Source organism: Jatropha curcas, chromosome 1, assembly GCF_041381405.1.
Source record: "Jatropha curcas cultivar XTBG-Jc1 chromosome 1, XTBG_Jcur_1.0, whole genome shotgun sequence".
In the NCBI taxonomy this organism is placed as follows: domain Eukaryota; kingdom Viridiplantae; phylum Streptophyta; class Magnoliopsida; order Malpighiales; family Euphorbiaceae; genus Jatropha; species Jatropha curcas.
The window spans coordinates 10931851-10954042 of record NC_143151.1 but is presented as its reverse complement, the minus strand read 5'-3'; the positions used below and the strand labels follow the sequence as shown (position 1 = coordinate 10954042).

Below are 22192 nucleotides of genomic sequence, written 5' to 3'. Positions count from 1 at the left end.
TCTCTCTCTTAAGGTAACTCATGGTCCAATCTTATTTTTATTTCTATTTTGGCAAATGGCAAGTTACTTTATGTAGTGATGGTTTCAATATATGTAATATTGTCTATAGAATAGTGGGCAACTATTCTGTTTGGTGAATAATTGACAATGGGACATATTTTTAACATTAGCATGTTGAGAGTGCTCATTCAATTGATTTTATATAATCTGTTTCAAAGATATGATTTTGTGTTTCTAATCGATTGTAGCAACTATTAATAGAATCTGAAGATTTTCATGCTATGAATCTTGTCATGTCCTTTACTAGGTATTGGAAATTTTTAGGGTTTTGTCACTTTTTGAGTTAACTACGCTGCTTCTTCTTTATTGTGACATAATGGACTCTTTCTAATCAAAACATTTTAAAGGGTATACATATATAGTGAGAGATTGATAAATAGATTACTGAATCAATAGAATTAGCTGCTTTTCTCTCTGGTAACTAAGAAATATGCAATCTAGTAGGAATGACGAATATGTTACACCATCTCTAGCGTCTAAGATAAGGAATCAACACAGATATGAAGTAGGACACAACTCGTATCCAGTATCTCGTTGTGGATAATTAACACAGATATGAATTGCTAATTTCAAATTTTAGGCTTGAGAGAGGGAAATAGAAGTGAGCATAGGAAATTCACTTTTTTAGAAGGACATGACAAAGATTGTGCAGAGGAAAATTGTGTAAGAATGCAATTAAGTTATGCTTAATGGATAGCGATAATCTAGTAAGAAATAGCAATCATTTGTTACTTATGGTTTTAGGTGCTTGAAATTAGCATATCAATGAGCTGTCACACTACGGGTATATTTTGTGAAAGAAATTAAGAATTGATTCAGATTTGAAATTAATAGATATTTGAATTTGATGAATTCTATGATTTGATTATCCAATTTGCATTTTGCAAATCTATTTCTTAGAACTTGAAAGACAAAATCTTTTTGCTTCTACTTTTTCGGCTTATTTTCGAGGGGAGGAGGGTTAAGAGATTGTTGGCTTAATTAGCAAATTCATTTTATTGTTTAACTATTTATCTTTTTTCTAATTTTAAGTTCTATTCTTAGCATTTGGAACATTTAATGCTTGTGTCATTTATGAAGTTTTGGGTAAAGTATTGATCTTGCTAATGGTCATTTACTTCATGAAGAGGCCAACTTAATTTTGGTTCTTTGCATTCTCTAGGTTTTCTTTCTTTTAGTTAGTTAGTTAGTTTGTTCCTAGAGTAGTGCTGCACAAATTTATACTCGCTCTTTATATTATCAGATGTGGCAAAACGAGAACAGGCAAACTCACTAGCGCACTGTGCTGAAAATTCATAGATAGATAGAGACTATAACTTGATGAATGATGATAAATTTGGTGAAATAATGGAAGCAACATATGACTATATGAGTTAGATTGGAGCTGTGATGATTGCTGGAAAGGTTTCGTAATTTAGCTCCTATGATTTCTAGTCTTAAATATCTGAGAATTTGCATAACCTATAGTTCTTAAGATTTGGATCCTCTTATGTTTATGGAAATCTGATCTACCATATTTGTGCAATCTCAACCCTTGATTTAATAATGAAATAGTAGAGGTTTTATTAGAAAGATTTTTAATTTTTGTTAAGTGGCTGGTATTTACTAAATATATAAATCTCAACCATCCATTTTGAATTCAATAGTTGAGACTTGAGATTGCAAAAACATTAGAGGACCTTAATCCCATTTTTTTAAAAAAATCTTGTTTGCACAAATCCAGGAAGAAGAAATGTGGATCTTTTTAAATTACTCTTAGTAGGCATTAACATTTGCTTCTTACGTAGATGATAATGCGATGGTACTAGTCTTTGCAAATTACTCTTCCATGAACGTTTAAATTAATCTCTTACAGATTGTAAAATGGATAAAGAGAACTACTAATCTAATTGTGCTTAAACTTGTTCTTCTTATTAATGCTTGTGATCTTTCTGAGTCAGTATTGAAAGTTTTCGGATAAACTTTTCATCCAACACAGCATCCTGCTTTTTTATTTCAATCCGTTCCTTCTCCGCACATGTATCAACATCATCTTCATGCTTCTCATATGGCATTGGTAGTGTCAACAACATCACAAACACTGCACAATTCATGCTAAATTATATTAGATGGAGATTTTCTTGTTAGAGTTTGATTAGAAGATGGTGGATATTAGTGTTCTAGTATAATCAATTAACAATTCCTTTTCCTTCATTATGGAGGAAAAAGAGAAACATCCCAGTTGATTTCTGGAAAAATTTGCAAAGATAACTAGCTAATTATTAGATCAGATGATACCAAACAACTCTCTTATCCAAGACTGATAATTTTGCAGGTTAAGATTCAATCCTGTTGGCTCAAGGGTCAATTTCTAAGCTCGGATTTTGATGATTAAAACAAAACAAATAAATTTAAATTATATTATTTGTGCTAATATTATTTTATACAGAATTTCTTATGGAAAGAAAACGTACAAGGCAAGTCCTACATTGTGTGTGAAGATATCCAAAGACCTTAGTGGTTAGGTTTTTATTTAGGATACATTATAGGATAGAGAGAAAATTCATCTATAAGCACATAAACAAATTTTTCTCTCATCAAAAATATTTTTCGGAAATTAGGTTCTTCAAAATAAATTCTTTCGTCAAAAATTTTATTTTCGAAAATATTATTTAAAAATCAAAATGATTTAATTACCTAAAATTAAAGAGATTATGTCTCTAGCGATTTTGGTAATAAATCATACACTTTCTTTTTCGGAAATTATTCTTGAAGATCTAAAGGATTTTTATTTATTCTCTTACCTAAAACGAAGAAAGATTGTATCTTTTCGTTTTTAGTAAGTAGTATCTATTCGAAAAAATACTTTCCAAATAAAATGCCTTCGGAAAATCTTTATGTTTAAGGGAAGAAAAATCATTTTCTATTCTCTTACCAAAACAATAAAATAAAACTTTTGGTAACTAAGATTTTCGTATCTTCTAAATAAGGAAAGAAGATATTCTGATTTCAAAATGAAATATTCTCTTTCCAAAAGCGAGAGCTTCATATCTCTCTATAAAAAGGAGCTTCCACGTTTTGAACTATGAGGAAGAAAGAGTTTTCGTTTTAAGAGTTTTCGCCTATTGATCACATCCTTTATCTCTCAAAACTTACTCTCTACCCCCATTTTTCTTTTCATCTTTATACTTCACGTTTTTATCTTTAAAGAGAAAAGAATTTTTATAACTACTTTTGAAAAACGGTTCTGTGTTCTAAACGATTTTCTAATCTGATAAACTGTTTTTCCTGTGCTTATATGTGCATTTCTTTCTGTCTATTTAGATTTTGTAATCTATAGTAGACAGGTTTTTATTTGATAAACTTGTGTGTAATAGCTTAGGTTAGAAGCTATTGTGAAAGAGGTTATCAAGCGACCTTCTCCTTGTGTGAGATTCTAATGTCTTAAATTGAGTTTCTGTACTCTGCCAAAAATAGAAAGGGTTGAGGTTAACTAGAACATTTGGAAAATCTAGTGGGATAAAGGGTAGATCTAGGTGTTGATCTATTGCCTTGTACGGTTGTTTTGTCTCTTACCCTTGAAAAGAGATAATATAGTTGAGGATCTCAAGATGAGTCTTGGGGAGTGGATGTAGGCGGTTAGTGCCGAACCACTATAAATCACTGTGTTGATCTTTTTGATTTCTGAAGTTTTGCTTGATACTGCTTTACTTACACTCTTGTTTATATTTTAGAAATGCTAAATTGGTTGATGGTTTGATGTTCTAAAACTGGAATAAGTCTTATCTTTTCTAAACATTAGAACTCTGGAATTCTGATAAGTGAATATACCAAGTTCTAAACAGTTCTTCTATTTACAGTATATTTCACTACTTGGGTTTCTAATTTGTTTTCTAATCCTGGTTAAGGCTCTGTGAAGAAATTCTAATTTCAATAACTGTCTCTCACACAGTCTTATATGATTTTCTAAACTTTATGAGTAAGTTCTAAATTCTATAGCTTTCCGTCATAAAGAAGTTCTAATATTGAATAAGACATTGTGAAGCAGTTCTAATTAATAGCTGCACTTTGCACAGTCTTTCTATTCCCTATAAATAGAACATTGTAAGGAAGTTCTAATTCATAATCTATTCTCATAAGTTCTATATTTTTCCGCTGCACTTAGAATTTGATATTCTGTTTTTAATTCTAAAATATTTTTAGAAAATCCAATTCACCCCCTCTTGGGTTGTGCCATACTCATACGGGACCCACAAATCCCGTTTGATCCCTATATAAAGAAAGGCCTCAATTTTGAACATGCTAAACTAGATTGTTCTATTGGAATGAGATTTAGTGATTCAATTTTAGGAAGACATTCATCTCACTCCTGATATCATGCAAAACAAGAATATAATTAGGAAGAGAATCTGAAGGACCTAATTTTGCATGGATTTGGCATAAAAAAAGAAAGCGATTAGAAATAGATCAATAAAAGAACTAACCCAAGTAAAAGAGGGTCAAAAAAACTAAACTAATTTCCAATAACAGATATGACCTAGTAGACACTCAAATTTTGCCCCTAAAGGCTCAGTGATGATAAATCATTTTTCACATAACTTTGGATCTGGATTCCAGATCGTCCTAGTTTTCAGATCAATGGTCCGTGACTGAGAAAAAACATCTGTTTAACCATTTTTACTTTTTCAGGTTACTAGGCGTTTCGCGACGAAATCGATCCCGAGAAGCACGTCGAGCTCACCGATGCACTTTTTTAGTGCACCGTCCCATTTTGCATGCCACCCAATCCAATTTGATGAAAATGGATCGACCCTATTGCGGGGCCCACTAGTGGCATTATGGATAAGCCTGTGGCTCACGTCACTTTAACCTAGAATCCCTTGTTCGGCTCTGTTCTTCCCTGAAGCCTTCCTGATCTGGGAAGCTTGCGCCATTATGTGGGGTGCACGCCACTTCCCCCTGTGGCTCTAGGCTCTTCAGTTCAGAGGTTCAGAATGTAAACAATCAATAAAATGGCCCTGATACGGAGATCCAGTGGCAAAGCTCCAACCTTAAGTAGTCTGGAATTCATTTCTGTCCAAAAATGGATCAAATAAATAATAGTAAACAAGATTAAGAGAAATGATTGGTGTATTTGTTCATCATTATGATGAACATCATGGCCATGAGCTTAAATCTTGTTCAATCTTTTAAATTACTGCTTTTTAATTACTGTTCTTTACTTTTCAAGCTCTTTATTATTTTGTCTCTTATATTTACTCCTTTTAACTTAATGTATTATGATTATTATTGCACTAACCCTCTATTTATCAACTTTGTAATTAAAAAATGCATCATTTGGGCATTTGTTGAATGGATGTATGTTTAACGATGGTGGATGTATGATTTTGTTTGTGAATGTTCTTGTAGTGTGATTGTATTATTTGGATGGTTTTGTTATGCTTTGTTTTAACGTTTTATTATGGTAACGTGTAAGAGACCTTAATGGGTCTCAATTAATGCATGTTTATAATAATTAGTGAATATTGGAAAATTTGGAGGGCATTTGGGTAGAATGTATCTTAGGTGTGGTTTGTAATCTTTTCTCCTCACCTCCTTCTTTGGTTGTTTATGTTTGATGTTTTATTAAAATGTTTGATTGACATATTCTCTAAAAAGTGCATCAAAAGTATTTGCATCTCATTTTTAGTTAATAATATTATTAAGTGAATTGTGAATTAATAGACAATGAGGAGGCCGGTTTGACCGGATGATTTGGGTGCCTAACACCTTCCCATATCGTACCTAATTCCCGAATACCGTCTCTAGTTTAAAACTGAGTTAGTCGATTCCATAGAATCAATTAATTCGAGAATTTTTCCCTAATACGGTGGCGATTCCAAAAATAAAAAACTCTTACCAAAGTAAGTGATGTTTTTTCCAAGGATTAAAAAATGGGTTAAATAAAGAAAACCGATTGATTGAATAAAAACAACCATGCCCATTCCACTCGATTCTTTCCATATTTTGAAAAAAAATCCCGCGTCACAACATGTCAATCACCAAATTGTTATGAGAAGTTCCTTTTTGTGGCATTTGTTAATTGTTTAGGCAAAGGCAAATGAGATATGGTTAGCTTTATAGTTTTTGTTGTTTGTTTGTTCTCTAAAGTTGATTTTCCATATTAGCAATTTAGCATTACACTGTGCAACAATATTTGGTTAAAATATTAGCAGCTAGGATTATTCTGATAGACATGAGTAAAGAAACATGTGAATACAAAATATTTTTTCTTCAGTTAACGGAGATAATTTTCAGAATAAACTTCACTTTTATGAATTAAAGAGCAGAAGATGCAAAAGTAGCTTGTACATGAATCAAGAGAATAAGAAATAATTAAATCAAAAGATGAAACCAATAGATTGTCCCACCTATATTTCCAATTATGAAAATGTGTCAATCAATCTTTACTTGATTGTTAAAACAAATGCATTATTTTCTTCCTTATCATTTCAGTTAAGAGCAAGCCATGTAAGCTGTTATTTCCTCTTTGTTAAAAATACATCTACGGACCTTGCACTCAGTACTTTCTAAAATGCATGCAATTAAGTAATTTAATTCGTACCCCCATTGTGTCATTTTTGGCTTAAGGTTCAATTTTATCTTGAGATTTTGATGAATATGCAAAACAAATAAATTTAATCTTCTTGTATGTGCTAAAGTTATTTTATGTAGATTTTTAATGTGGAAGTTGCTAATAAAATCAAGCTCCTAGAATCCAATATTCCTTGAAGACCTTGAAGATTATTGAAGATCTTTTAGGGGCCAGCATTTTAGAAAATATTATAGGATAGAGAGAATATTCCTTTATTAGCACAAAATCTCTTTTCTTTCTCTCAAAATCATTTTTAAGATATTCTCGAAAATTGCCTTAAAAAGAAAAGTCAAAATCTTTGCTCTTTTAATTTCACTTACCTAAATTAAAAAGATTTTGGCAAAAATAATTTTTGGCAACAAATCAATAAGTATGTAAAAGATTTCCGTGCATCATCTATTTTTGGAATGTCAAAGATACTCATTAAAGCTAAAGATCAACGTCTTTTATAAACAGAGTTTTTATTCCTCTTATAAAAACATTTTCCACTTTCAAAAATCTGTGGTTTTTACAAGAGTAAGAGTCCATTGATTAAAAGTTTTAAATCTCTCAAAGCTCTCTCTTCAACCCTCCTTTATTTCTTTTCATCTATTTGCTTCAAGAGATATTTTTTTAAGAGAAAAGAAAACCGGTAGCAACTATTTTTGAAGAACAGTTCTGAACTTTATTTTTGTTTTCAAAATCTATTTTATATTCTTCATGGGCTTATAATTGCGTTTCTCTCTGTCTATATAGATGCTTGTAATCTCTTATAGGCTAAAGGCTTTTAAACGAAAAACATTTGTGTAATAGCTTAGGTGAAAAGCTATGGTGTGAAAGATTATCAAACGACCTTCTCCTTGTGTGAGATTCTAATGTATTGATCTGAGTTTTCTGTTCTCTGTAAAATAGAAAGGGTAGAGGTTGACTAGAACCTTTAAAAATCTAGTGGGACAAATGTGAGATCTAGGTGTTGATTTATTTCCTTATAAAGTTGATTTGTCTCTTACATTTGAAAAGAGATAACATAGTGGAAGATCTCAAATGTAGGTGAGTTAGTTCCGAACCACTATAAATCTCTGTGTTTATCTTCTTTATTTTCCAAAGTGTTATTTGATTATATTCTGTATACACAATTGTTAATCTTTTCAGAAATGCAAAGTTGTTTAAGTTTCTAATTCTAAACGTGAATAAGCTATATCTTTGTGGAACATTAGAACTCTGGATTTTTGTATTGTGATTATACCAAGTTCTAATATATCCTTTTAGATTCAGTATAAATCACAATTTGAGTTTTAATTAGTTTTTTAATCTTGCATAAACTTTGTGAAGTAGTTTTAAATGCAATAACTATTCTTCACAAAGTCTTTTTAATCTTACAACAGCTTTGTGAGAAAGTTCTAGACTTGATAACTGACTCTCACAAATGCTTTCTAATTCCACTGCAACAGAATTTTGATTTTGTGTTTTGAAAGTCGAACTTTTAGAAAACCCAATTCACCCCCCTCTTGGATTGTGCCTTACATAAATAGGACCCACAATCTGGTATCAAAGCTTTGGCTATTGACTTATCAAAGCTTAATCGCTTAAGAGAAAAGATCCCATGGCAGCCCCACTTCCACTTACATCTTTAGAAGGTCAATCTATTTCTAGATCACCTCTGTTCAATGGTTCTAATTACTCTTACTGGAAAACTAGAATTGAAAATTTTAGAAAATCAGTTGATATAAAATGCTGGAGGAACATCATGACTGGTCCTCGCATTCCTATGAAAGCTGTTGAAAATGTAAGAGTTCGAAAGACAGAAGAAGAGTGTATTGATGCTTATTGGAATAACATTTCTATAAACGCAAAAACCATTAATATTCTTTCACTATGCATTAGATCCAACATAATACAACAAAGTTTCTAGATATACGTCTGCAACGGAAGTCTAGAAAAAACTCAAAGTTACCTATGAAGGTAATGACTAACTAAAGGAATCCGGAATTAATATCATTTGGAGAGAATATGAAATGTTTAGTATGAAAGAAGGAGAGACTATAGATGAACTAAATTTCAGATTCACAAATATTGTTAATCCTTTGAGAACTCTCGGAAAGGAAATTTCAGAAGATGAGCTTGTCAAGAAAATCCTTAGAATTCCACCCAACAAATGGGATTCTATAGGAACTGTCATGAACTACAAGTAGACTCTAGTAACCTATGATTATTTGATGGGAGCTCTTATTTTAGAAGAGATGAAATCTTCTTTGATTATAAAAGATAAGAAAAAGAAAGGACTAGCTTTAAAAGTAGTTTCTAATGAATAAAGTTCTTTTGATCTTGATAGTTATGGATTTAGCACGTGTTGCTAAGAAATTCAAGAAGTTCTATAAGAAAGGTGGAAGGCTACAGAAAAAATTTATCAAAAAGAATTTTTCACCTAAAAATAGTAACTTGCCTAAGAAAGAACATTCTGAAGTGGTTTGTTATGAGTGCAACAAGCCTGGTCATATCAAGCCTAACTGTCCTAAGTTGAAAAAGAAGTCAAAGAAAGAAAAGCTTATGCAGACATTTGTTGCTGCATTGAGTAATTCGAACGATTTTAATTCTAAAAGTCATAGTGACCAGGAGGAAATTGCAAATATCTGTCTGAAGACCACTGTTGATTCTGACTCCAAAGAAATCAGCATTCTGACTTCAACAAATAAAGCTGAAAGTAGCAAAGCAGATGCAACAAGCCAAAAGCATGAAGAAAGCGATGTAAGTATCTCTGAACTTGAATGTAACACCCCATCTACGACCCTGCAAGGCTAGACAAGGGATGTCACATTCTATGTCAAAGGCACGTACATGCTTGCTTATATACGGAACTAGTTTCAAATGAAAATATAGTACAATAAATGCTAACTCAATTTATAATACAATACAGCAGAAATCTGATGAAAACATAAGCTGCTTAAAACAATCCTATTATAGAAATTAGAAAAAATTAAAATCTTTAACCAGTAGTGAACCCATCAAATATAATTAAATAGTTTAGGTAAACCGTATAGAAAACTGCAAGAGATCCCTTTGAAAATGTAAGTTAAAGTAATAGTTCAAAGCTGTTAATAAAACATTTCAAAAGTATTAACAAAATTTTCAAAGTCTCTTTTATATAATAATCCATATTCAAATCCAATGAAACAAATTCTCGAGAGAAGTTAACCTTAAATTCAATCCTAATAAAATCCATAACAATAATAAACTCAAGCTATCAAAAAAATTCAAATCCCAAATGAGAGTCCATGTGCATATGGGACTAATCAAAATCCTCAAAAGTTTCAAAGAAATGAAATAAATGTACTCAAATAGATAAATTACAAATCCCACATATTAAACTAACGCTCTCATTATTTTAAATTTAACACATGCCATGAGTCTGCAGTATAGACTCATACTCTAGTCTAAAAGTAGAAGATATTCTTTTTGGACACAGATACTCGAGATCCATAGCAGACAAACCTTCAACCTATGCGAGTTAAAAACATCACGCTGAGTATAAAACTCAGTAGTACTCAACAATTCATATGTAATCACATAGCATATAAGTATAGTCTATTGAAACCATACATAATATTAAAATATCATTTACTATAATAGTTTTTATTCTCACACCATATTCCCATGCATATGCTCACAATCAATTCACATTCATGGTTTACCTATATCCTGAGTAACAATATCAATCATAACATAATAACTTGTTTCGCAAGCAATCTCATATATATGATTATTCACATAACTTGCAGTATAGGTAATCTCATATTAGTATCAAATCACATATCCAATAGCATTTTTACTCATATTATCATATACTCAAGGTAACTTGTTGCTCAAGTAATCACATAATATCTTTGATATAAAGATTTGCATTACAGAAGATTATATAACAAAGTCTGAGAAACTAACCTACATCATAAGCACACATTTTACATACATATATCGGTTTCTTGCTTTACAAGTAATCTTACAAGTATTCTTATAAATAACTTGCATGGCAAGGAATCATATAACATCAATCCATGAGTAGCTTATATTACAAGTAATCATACATCATCAACTTATAGGCAACTTATATCACAAGTAATCATATACCATCAATCTGTAAGTAACTTGTATCACAAGTAATCAGTAATTTATAATTGTATTATCATTCCCTTAATCATATATCTAGATAATTGGGCTTAATAGTGACTCAGAAGAAAAAGAAGTAGAACAGATAAGAGAATGGTGTCTGATAACAGTCAGACTAATGTTGGCTAGTTATCCTTTTAACAGTAGACTTATAAAGTCTTTCAGATACAGAGTGAGTCATGCACTCATCCTGAAGACACCCACGTGTTTGGAATATGATCATAGTGCAATCCAAATCAAATCCAAGTATGCTTTTATTTTCAGAAACAGATAACCATATTCTAGTAACTACTCAACCAAGTTCACAGTAAGAGCCCTTTAGTTCTCATTAAGTCAATTCAATTATTTCATTTCCAGGTAACAACTTAATCATTCAAGTATCACTCAATAGTCATAATAAGTAGGCGTATCTGATTCCAGCTTGCTCATGATTTATAGAAGCTCATTTGCTTCATAAAAATCTCAATCATATATGCTCATATAAATCTCAATCATATATGTTCATACATATACATACATAATAATCTCATATCCCTAGGATAGTCAACTCAAACATCTCAAGTCAAACCACATCTATCTTGACTTAACATATTCCAACATTACTTAAATAGTCAAGTAAGTAAGCGTACTTGGTGCATAGCATTAAGCTTTCCATAGCATAATACCAAATTGGTGGTATTATATTATAGTCAAACATAGGTCAAACATAGATAATTAAGCATTTCAAAATTTTAAGTTTTATCATTTTTAAATTTATTTTTTAATATATTATGATAAGGAGACAGATGAAATTTTATATTTTATTTTTCAATTTTATTTTTAAAAATATGATTCTATTTTTATTATAATTTACAATGTTCTGAGAACAAGACAGACAATAAATTGGTGGAGGTAGGTGTTCACAAAAACTGGAGGGTTTGATCTGGTTTAATACAGTTCCACCATAATTTTATATATAATATTTTGAAATATATTTTTACAAGTAAAAATATAAAAATTTATAAATAATAAATAAATTTTACAAAAAGAATTTATAACTACTAAATAATTTTTAAGACATAATATTAAATTTTTTTCATTAAATATATAAAGATGAATTTATGTGTTTGATTATTAAAATTTAAACCTACAACTCCATATAATAGAACTTCAATACAACTATTTCAAAGATATATTATAATAATAAATATAAAATATAATAAATAAATAAATAAAAAGAAAATAGATATTTTTGGAAATGTGAAGTGAAAATTTTGAATTTAATTGACAACTAATGAGCTTTTCAAGAGGCATATGTATTGTTCCTTTTTGTTTCTCCCTTTAATTTTTCTTTTTAATTTAATTTTTTTCCAATAAAAATTGTCAAATTATTCAAATTTTATTAATGGTAATTTACTGATTTGATTGATCATGCATAGCAAAACGTGCATAGGAAGACGTGTATATAAATAGTGCAGTTTTAGAGAACAGTGTGTACAATATATTGGGTTATGTGAATTTATTTGAATAAACCGTGTTATATGCCGGTTCATATCGTTTTTTATCCGATTCTTTAGTCATCCGTTTTAAGTATTCAACCTGGATCGGACCACAAATTGATTTTCTGTTAAATTGGTCGGACCAACCGGTCCGGTCCGATTCTTAAACCATGATAATTAAAATATTTTATTTAGGAGAGAGATAAAAAAAAAGAAAAAAGCATATCTTTTTATACTATTTTTTATATTCACATTAATCTCGTATGAAATTTTGTTTTAACATTATAAAAATCTAAATAATATGTAACAAAAATTATAATATTTTATTTAGGTGAGAGATAAAAAAAGAAAAAAGTATATTTTTTATAATATTCTTTATATTCACATCAATATCATATGACATTCTATTTTAACATTAGAAAAATCTAAATAATATAAAACAAAAATTATAATTAAATGAATATAAATAACAAGTAAAAGTGAATAATGACATAAAAAATTAAATAAGTATGAATAATAAGTATAATCAACATGCAATGCACGTTATAAAAAAACTAATATAGATAAAAGTATAAATTGGGGGAGGAATTTTGGATTCCTAAAATGCTCCTGTTAAGTTTATGAATTTACAAAAGTATCATTAAGGATTTTAATTTTATTGGTTAAAAATAAAGTTAGTTTAATTTTGATTGGTTATGTTAATTTAATTCTATTAAGAAGTTTAATCTAATTCTAACTAGGAAATTGATATATAGTATAGATTATAGTTTTTTTTGTTCAATTTAGGAATCTTATCATAAATAATATACTAATTAACCTTAACTATTTAATAATAAATATATTTATTTTTTAATTATTTTTAGTTATTTTAATGTTATAAGGCTATACGTGAAAATTAAAAATTTTTTTTATTTAACATATATGTTTTTAATTTTATTCACTTTAATTTTATTCCTTTGTTTCTCTTTTCATACAATTGTACCTAAATGTATTTGATTACTTTAATTTAGTCCTAATTAAACCTTAATGCTATATCTTAGATGTTTAATAATCAATCCATTAAATGATAAATCAAAGTGGCAGCTTAAGGAGCTTCATGTGGTAGCTTCTTATCGTCAAAACTTAAGCTCATTTGCCTTTCTTCCAATTTGATTCTCATGACATAACTTATCTTTAAATTGCATTATAACTTCCAATTAATAGTTCTACATATTAAAATCAAGGTAAACCTAATTATTCTAGCTTTCCAGATAATATTAATAAGATGATAGTCTTATGTTCCCATTTCAGCTATAGGAACTCCTCTATCCTAGCATCAATGTAAGCAGAAGGGAGATATTTCTTCCTAAACAACCTCAGGAAATTAGCCAGGTCAAAACTGGTGGCTGTACACTGCTCCTAGGGACTGTCTTCCACTATTCATATGCATCCTCTTAGAGTAATGAGACTTTATAATCATATTTCTGTGCACCGTCACACTGAAGCTTAGTGAAACCCTTTCCATCCTCTCTAACCATTGCTCAACTACCTTAGGGTCAGTGGTGCCCGAGAACTTAGTAGCTCCATACTTGATCATCTTATTTATATGCCTTATAGTTTGCTGCTACATATTACTTGCCATCTGCCTCAGTAAAGCAGCCATCTTCTGTGCTATAGGATCAGCAGCTCAAACTGGAGAAACTGGATGTGCATGTGGATTTGAGCCTTGAAGAGCATCACCAGCTCTCTGCCCACAAATGACTGCTCCTCAAAAAGATCAACATGATCTTCTTGTTTGAAACTATCCATAATATCACTCTAAGGAATATCTTCTATAGAACTCCTATAAAAGAAAACACTCGTCTATTAAAATAGTGTATGATGTAGATAACCAACAATTAACAGTCATTTCATAATTGAGCAAACTTATAAATCACACTATTAACTTTAAAATTTAATCCGGTATGGAACTAAACCGTGGTCTGATACCAAAATAAACATGTCACATCTTACCCCACTGTAAGACATGACAAGTCGCCCGTCATATGCTTATTAAGCACCTATACTGCATAAGAACTCAATAAACATACTACAAGGTACTTAAATAAAAAAATTTCAAAACACATCTTTATTTTTTAATTGAATTAAGAAAAAAACATTATTTAGAAGTAGGGTCAAGAACTCATTCCATTTTTTTTAAATATACATTTATATATATAGGGAAAGGTACTTATAATTAGGCTTGGCCAAATCACGGTTCCTGGAACCGGAACCGCCGGTTCGAACCGGTCCGGAACCGGAACCGGAACCGGTGAGAACAGGAACCGGGACGAACCGGAACCGGAACCGGAATATTTCGGTTCGGTTCCGGTTCCAGATTTTCTGGAACCAGAACCGGCGGTTCCAGAAAACCGGTCGGAACCGGTTGGAACCGCCGGTTCTCCGGCCGGTTAGAACCGCCGGTTCGAACCGGTTCGAACCGGAGGTTCTTATAAACTGTCACACCAAAAAAAAAAAAAAAAAAAAAAGCTCCTTTTAGAGCAAAGAAACCCCAGTACCCCACCACTCTGTCCACCCAACCTTAGACACAATAAAATTATAAACCCTATGCCTACACCCTACAAAGGGACAACAGAAAAATGAAATAAAAAAATAAATACATATTCTTCTTATAATTATTGGTCTGAACGTTGTGTTTTTTTTTTTTAATTTTATTGTGAAATCTATTAATTATTCCTCCCAATAGCTATAAACGGCTATATAACGGCTAGTTTCAAGGGTATTTTTGAAAAATTAATTTTTTGAATTTATTATAAATACCTCATTTCATTTACAAATTCATTATAAAAAAATCTCTACTCTCTCTACTTACTCTCTCTACAATATTTTTTTAAATTATATTCAAACTTTTTTAAACAAAAAATAATTTCAGTTGAAGAATTTTTTTGTAAAAAATAATTATATTCAAGTCTTTAAAAAAATAAATTTAATTGTAGAATTTTTTAATTTTTTAGGTGTATTTTTTTTACAAATAACTTTCACAAATTTATTAAATTTTGAAAATCGATCTTCAAAATTTAAAATTTAAAATTATGTGATTCGCCGGAAAATCGATCGGAACCGTCGGTTTTATCACCGGACCGGAACCGGAACCGGAACCGTCCGGTTCCAAACCGGAACCGGAACCGGACTTTTTCGGTTCGGTTCCGGTTCCAGTTTTTTTGGAACTGGAACCGCCGGTTCTGGAACCGGAACCGCCGGTTCCGGAACCGTGGCCACCCCTACTTATAATGTCATAAATTTTTGTTTTATAATTAAGAACATTCATTCATCGCAAATGGATCCATAATCCATAAGCCTAATTGAAAAGCAGTCACATACTTGATTGATCTCATTTCCGCTTATAAATAATAATAATAATAATAAGAGTAAGTTGCCTTAAGTAAAAATAAAAGCATATATATATAGTTTTCATAAACTACAATTATATATGTCTACTCATATACATATGACTGTTCTTCTAGCGTTCTATACATCATACAAGATTCCAAAAAGGAACTATATATAATAGCTAAGTGGCTCTTATATTTACAATTATTCAAAAAAGAAATCCTGCAACTAGCAGGACTCACTCTTCTGCTTTCTCCTTTCCCTTTCCTATGATAATACAGAAAACACTATCGCTAAGCAAATTGCTTAGTTGTGCATATATATAAAATCAAGTGTAAATTTATATTTTTCCAATGTTAACCATAATTATGAATAAAACTTCATATGAAAATATTTTTCATTTAATCTTTCTTGAAAATCAATCTTTCTCTCAACTCAGTAAAGAGTTTAGTAAGAAGGTATATCAACAATAGTGATAGAAATTCTTTGCTAAAAAATCAATAATTGTCTTTTTATGAAAATGGTTATAGAGCATTATAATCATAAGGAAAGCACTAATTCAATTATAAGTAAAACCTTCAACTTGACCTATTTTCCTGCAAGTCCTACTAAAGGTGTACGAATAGATTTTAGCTTATCAATGTCCAATTGTAAAGCTTTAAAAACATCAAAGGTTAGTAAATTCACAGCACTGCCATCATCCACCAAAATGTGCTTGACTCTGTAATTTTCAATGATTACTTGTACGACCAAGGTGTCTGCATGTAGATATTGTACCCGAGCACCATCTTCCTTCGTGAAAATGATCAGGGGTTGCTTGGTTGGAATCTTTTTCAAGGATTGAATAGATTTCCCTCGCATGATGCTTTTTTGCTGTGTTACTATCTCCACTTGTAGGTTCACCAAAGATCATATTAATTACACCCACTATTTTTATTTTTGCTGGCGCTTTCTGCTCTTTCTTTTCTCCAGTGGGATTTGCTATTCGTCCCTGCACAAAATTCTTAAGCATACCACGTTGTATTAGTTTCTTAATTTCTTTTTTCAATTGCCAATAATGTTTTGTATCATGTCCTATATCCCTATGGAAATCACAATACTTGCTCTTATCTCTATAAACAGATGATTCTTCCCTCATCTTCCCCGATTAAGTGATATAAATTGCCTCATTATGCCTTTGGATCCAATCAAGGATATAGGTTCGGCTTCTTGTTAAAGGTGTGAACTATCACTCCTCACCATCTCTTGCTCGGGAGTACGAAGTTTTAAAAGCATAATTGGTCTGAGCAAGAGGCGGTCTACTAAACCATGGAGGTGGTATCCTTCTGCTTGGCTCTTCCTGCTTCCTTTCTTAAGGGATTTTAGTTTGCAGCTGCTGCTGCTTCCAGGCTTCATCTAGTCGAGCATAATTATTTGCTCGGGCATGAGTTCTATAAAAGAGAGTGGGGGATCAATATTAATTGAGTTGAATAACTTTCCATACTTACAGTTCTTTGCCATGGCACTAATCGCCACTTCTACATTCAAATCTTCAATCTGTATGGCTAACTTTTGAAATTTGCTGAGATAAGCTTTAAGTGATTCGCCATCATTTCTCTTTAATTCGATCAGATCAGAGGAAATCTTTTTGCTCTGTATGCACATGATGAACCGTGCTTTGAAAGCCAAGGCAAACTAAGCGAAGGATGAAATTTACCCTGTCTTGAGCATCTAGTGCCACTTTTTGACTGGACCCTTTAAAGTTGCTGGGAATGCTCGGCATAACAAAGCATCTATAGTCATCTGGATATGCATAATTATTTTGAAGTTGGAAAGATGACTTTTGGGATCTGTTGTTCCATCATATGCTTGGAAGTTAGGCATCTTAAATTTGGATGGAAAGGATACAGCCAATACCCCAGGTGATAATAGGGAATCATTCCTGAGCCCGTAGTCATTACTGTCTCTAGCTACTCTGTACTCCTGTAGGATTTCTCTAATCCTTATCAAAAATGTTTATCATTCTCCCTTTCCAAACATGTTTTCTACCTTCCTACTATGAGTAGTGCCTGTCTTCCAAGAGGATTCAGTTTCTTCTGGTAGATTCATGTGTTCTTCTCCTTCCTCAGGAACAACCTGTCTTCCATTTTGAAGAGAATAGTTATGTCGCTGGGAGGGTTGCAAGGGAGGTTGAGAGTGCATGAAACTTTCCAAGATGGATGCAAAGTTGTTGTATGCTTCTGCCAAAGCTTTTGCAGCCTATGGTTCAATCGCTAGAGGGGGATTGGAAGCAGATGGGATATCACCGAGTTGAACCTTTGGGAGGAATCACAATATTTGAATTTAAGGTTGGAGAAGACTCCAAACCTAGATTCTAGATTCCATCAGGCAAGTTCTAGGAATCATGGGATGCCATCGTGCCTTAATGAGAGAAAGATTGCAATATATTGAATGTGAAATGAAGGTGTGTTCCACGCTCACTGCACCAATTTGAAAGAGGTAAACTCAGAAAATTATAAAGAGATGTCAAGATTGCTGTTTATGTATTAATCGGATGCCCTTTCTAGGTTTTCATATGAATATTTATAATACATCTTGAATTGTAATTAACTATGTATATCTATGGTAAAATTCTTAGCTATGAATATCGAGCGAGACTGTTAACAATTAATTACTTTTAATGATTATTTTGACTGTACTTTAATCAAACGAATATAAACGCTGTTCGGTCTTAACTGGTTGCTCAGCTCTTATGTCGCTTGGGTCTTAGACTTGTTCAGTACAAATTAATAATATGTTCCTATTAGTAATATTTATGATAATTTTGAACAACAATTTGAATGCCAAGATAGAATAAAATACTTGAAAATGTAAAAACAGGTTATTTGATGACAAACAAACCTTACCAAAGTGATATAACTTATCTTTTTTATTAAATTTATTACTTGTTTGATACGGAGTGAGTACAAAATTAAAAAAACTGCACTAGGAAGATAACTATGCGAATTTAAAATGACTCAGGGTATCTTAATAAGAAGTCCACCAAGATAATTTGGAGATCAAGCCTACAATGGAGCAAAACCCAAAGCATGAAGGTCCAAACTTACAAGAAGGCTTGAATCCAATTGTTAAAGATTCCAACATGAACCTTCTTCACTCAAAACGGTAGAAAACTGTTAGTGGAAGATGATGAGAGAAAATGGCAGCGACATGGAGATTGAGAGGGGAAAGATGGTTGTGAGTCTTGACATAATTATGGTGATGAATTTTATCTTTTCACTTCAAAATAACAGCAAAAACTACACTTTTTAGACGAAATGATTAATTAATCTAACAAAAAAAAAAAAAAAACACCTAATAAACGTTGTTATTATTTGACCAAAATACAAATATGAATAAGTTAAATTTGTCAAACCTCAACTTACTACTAAATAAATAATTGTCGTTATTTTATGCACGTTACAAAGGCCCGATAGTTTCAAGTGCATATCCAAATTGAATTTGTGAACCGACACGATCAACACAGAACGACCGCATGCGAACAATTGGTTCCGTCGTTTTCAATATTGTCTGTGCAAGTTCAATCGTTTCTTCAAGGCAGCAAACCATGAAACATTAAGCCTCTCTGTCGACTCTTCACTTTTCTTTCCACTATTGGATTACGCTTCCGTCTTTTCTTTCAACGAACCTCTCAACTTAGCCTACTCACGTACTAACATACCATGAATTTGGGGTTTTCTCTTCGGATTCGATCTGTAAGTTTCTATTTTATTTTATTTTTAAATCAGATTCACTATTTTTGCTGGAATTGGGGTTCTTCTTTGCTTCTGTTGGAGAAGATATTTGAAGGGAACTGAATTCCCATAGCTAATACCCAGAAAATTGAAGTAAAGATCATTCCATGTATCTTATTTTCTTTCTCACCAGCAAGCAAAAGTTGTAGTTCAGTTTGTTGATGGGTCGATTCTCCTAATTGTTTTTGTAATTTTTATATTTTAGTCCTAAGCTTTTGGTTAGGTTATCAAAATTTTTCTTTTAAATTCATTTCTCTATCAAAATTCATATGATTTCAAAACAAAGATAAATCCTCTGTTTAGAAGTAATTGCATACCAAGTGTTTCATTTTTTTTATTGAGAAGTTTAGCATTATTATCATTGTCTGACTTATTGTTTTCCTCTTTGACTAGATATTGTGAGTGCTTCTTGTCATGATGTCTAGACCTATGCTACTTGTGTTTCTATTACTTGTACTCATAATCACCTCTCAGTTTGAGTGGAGACAACAACTTGTAAATGACATTGATGCCACCCCTGCTGTTACCCAGAAGCAGCAACACGTATCAAAGAGGGAAGAAGCTGTCAAGGAGAAGGTAGGAAGTATTGTTATTTTTAAATTTTTAAGCATCTACTTACTGAATGTTTGTTTGGATTAAGTTGCACATCGTTTGATGCTATCTATTAAGCCTGTAGGTTTGTTTATATTAAGTTTAACTATTCCTAAATGGTTATTATTGGGTAAATCCAACATTTAAACTTTAGCATAAATTAGATTTATCTTTTGATACTATTAATTGGTCATCTGGGTTGTTTGGTTTTGATTTTATTGACTGATGTATGGTTTGATTTCTTTCTTTTGTTTTGCAATAGATGTCCCTACTTGACTGGAATTCTCCTAATAGAACACCATATTTTTATAGGAAGGATATAGTTGTATTGTAAAAGTGCAGCTGAAGGCTCTGTGACCATGTCAACTAATTGCATCATTGTTCTTATGCACTTGTCTTCCTGTTAAAGTGTGAAAATTTTTAAAGGTTTCTGAGTGGAGATATTCTCATAAATTTGGAGATTAGACCTTTTTTTTTTGTCTTTTGAACCCAAAAAGTTCTATGTTTGCAGAGAGTAAAAGAACTTCCTTTTTCCAATCCCCGTGCAATATTTAGGTGGGTTCTTTCCTCATTTTTAATCGACAAGCATCTACAGTCAGTTGCTGTGGAAAACTTTGTTTCCGACGTGATAAAACTTTATCTCTAGTGAACAAACTTCCTTCTGCTGAAAATTTATACTGTTATAAATCTTGTTATGCTGCTACATATGCTCACTAACCCTACTTCTGTATCTTAAAGTTCCATATGCTGATATGCCATAGAGATGACTTAATATTTCCCAAACTGCAAAGGATAAATGTGGTTGTGGGTATAGATAACAATGGGTTCAATTTCTCTGCTTGCTCAGCAAAGCTATGTAGAATCATTAAACATGCTAAGAAAGATATTGTGCTAAGAAAGATACTGAGGCACAGAGGCATATCTTCATTATCACAAATAACATAATGCACATGTATCAATTTTCTGTTGCAAATTGATCTTTGTTACAGAATTTTAAGATATAACTTTTTTTTTTCTACATATATATATTTAAGAGGGTGGAGTTGAGTTTCCTGTGTTTCAAATTTTGAATAAATCTTTTTTTTTTCTGGGAAAATTTCAGATTGCAGATGATCATTGAAAAACTAATAATTGTGATGGTTGTGAAAACCATAGGATTTGATTATGAATACTTTAATGTTCTTAATAATACAATGGATATATTGTGCATATTGGTAGAACATATATAGGCCTTTTCGGTTTATACTAGTAATCTGGTACTTTATAAGCTGGTTTTTGTAAAACTTTGGCTCGCCAGCATTGCTAAAAAGATGAAATTCACGATTCCCATTTGTATTTTCATTCATGTTCATGCTTCGTAACTTTGTTTCAAAAGTTTCATGGTTATCTATGAAAATTCCAGGCAGTTTGAGAATTGTTTTAGCCTTTTCTTTTCTTTTTCTTTTCATAAATAGTTCTATCCTTGGTTGAAATTTTTATTTTTTATTTTTTCTCACCAAGCCAGTTTGGGAAGTTATTGATGTTGGCATAGGGTATGTTCTCTTACTTGGATATTTAATTGGGCATGTGGAACTTGTTGCAGATTATCTTATCACAAGAGAGGAATATTTTTAGACTTAATGAGCTTGTCCGGAGTCTTCAACAGCAACTATTGCAGTGCAGGTGCAATAATGATACTAGAAATGGCACTGTTGATTTGACAGAGCGTGTTATTGAGCTTGAACGGCAGCAGATTCTGGAGGACTAGAATAGGACCTTGTTCGGTGTTCTTTACTTCTTCTAAGTAACATTGAAACTGTAAACCTTGAGTTTTCTGCTAACAGTTTGAAGTTCTTTTTGATGCATAAGTGCATCTTATTCATTTTAAATGTCATGGAGAGCGTGTTTATAGTCATTGATGAGCAAATCCATTGTTGATCTGGTTCCAGTTGTAGCAGCCTTTTAATGAATATTGCCAATATGATTTACTGTGTTTGAGGTACGAAAATAGAAAACCATGCAAGTAATTAGTTCAAACAATGGCCAAATTTCATGTCTTTTCAATACGAGGTATGAAAACATCCAATCGAAACATCACAAAAGATGGAAACTTTCCTTTTATTTTTTCTATCTGCAGCCAAGTGTTGATCCCCACTCTACCTTGCAGGGTCAGAATCAACCCCATCTCT

At 31.7% G+C, this 22192-nt stretch overlaps 1 protein-coding gene across 1 annotated transcript; it reads left to right on the top strand.

Moving 5' to 3' along the window:
- Window positions 1-19123: 19123 nt before the first annotated feature.
- LOC149498996 (uncharacterized) lies at window positions 19124-21918 on the top strand. Its single transcript, XM_089721037.1, has 3 exons — window positions 19124-19394; window positions 19827-20009; window positions 21607-21918. The coding sequence occupies exons 2-3, from the start codon at window positions 19848-19850 to the stop codon at window positions 21769-21771; spliced, it is 327 nt and encodes a 108-aa protein (XP_089577163.1). The 5' UTR covers window positions 19124-19394; window positions 19827-19847; the 3' UTR covers window positions 21772-21918.
- Window positions 21919-22192: the final 274 nt, after the last annotated feature.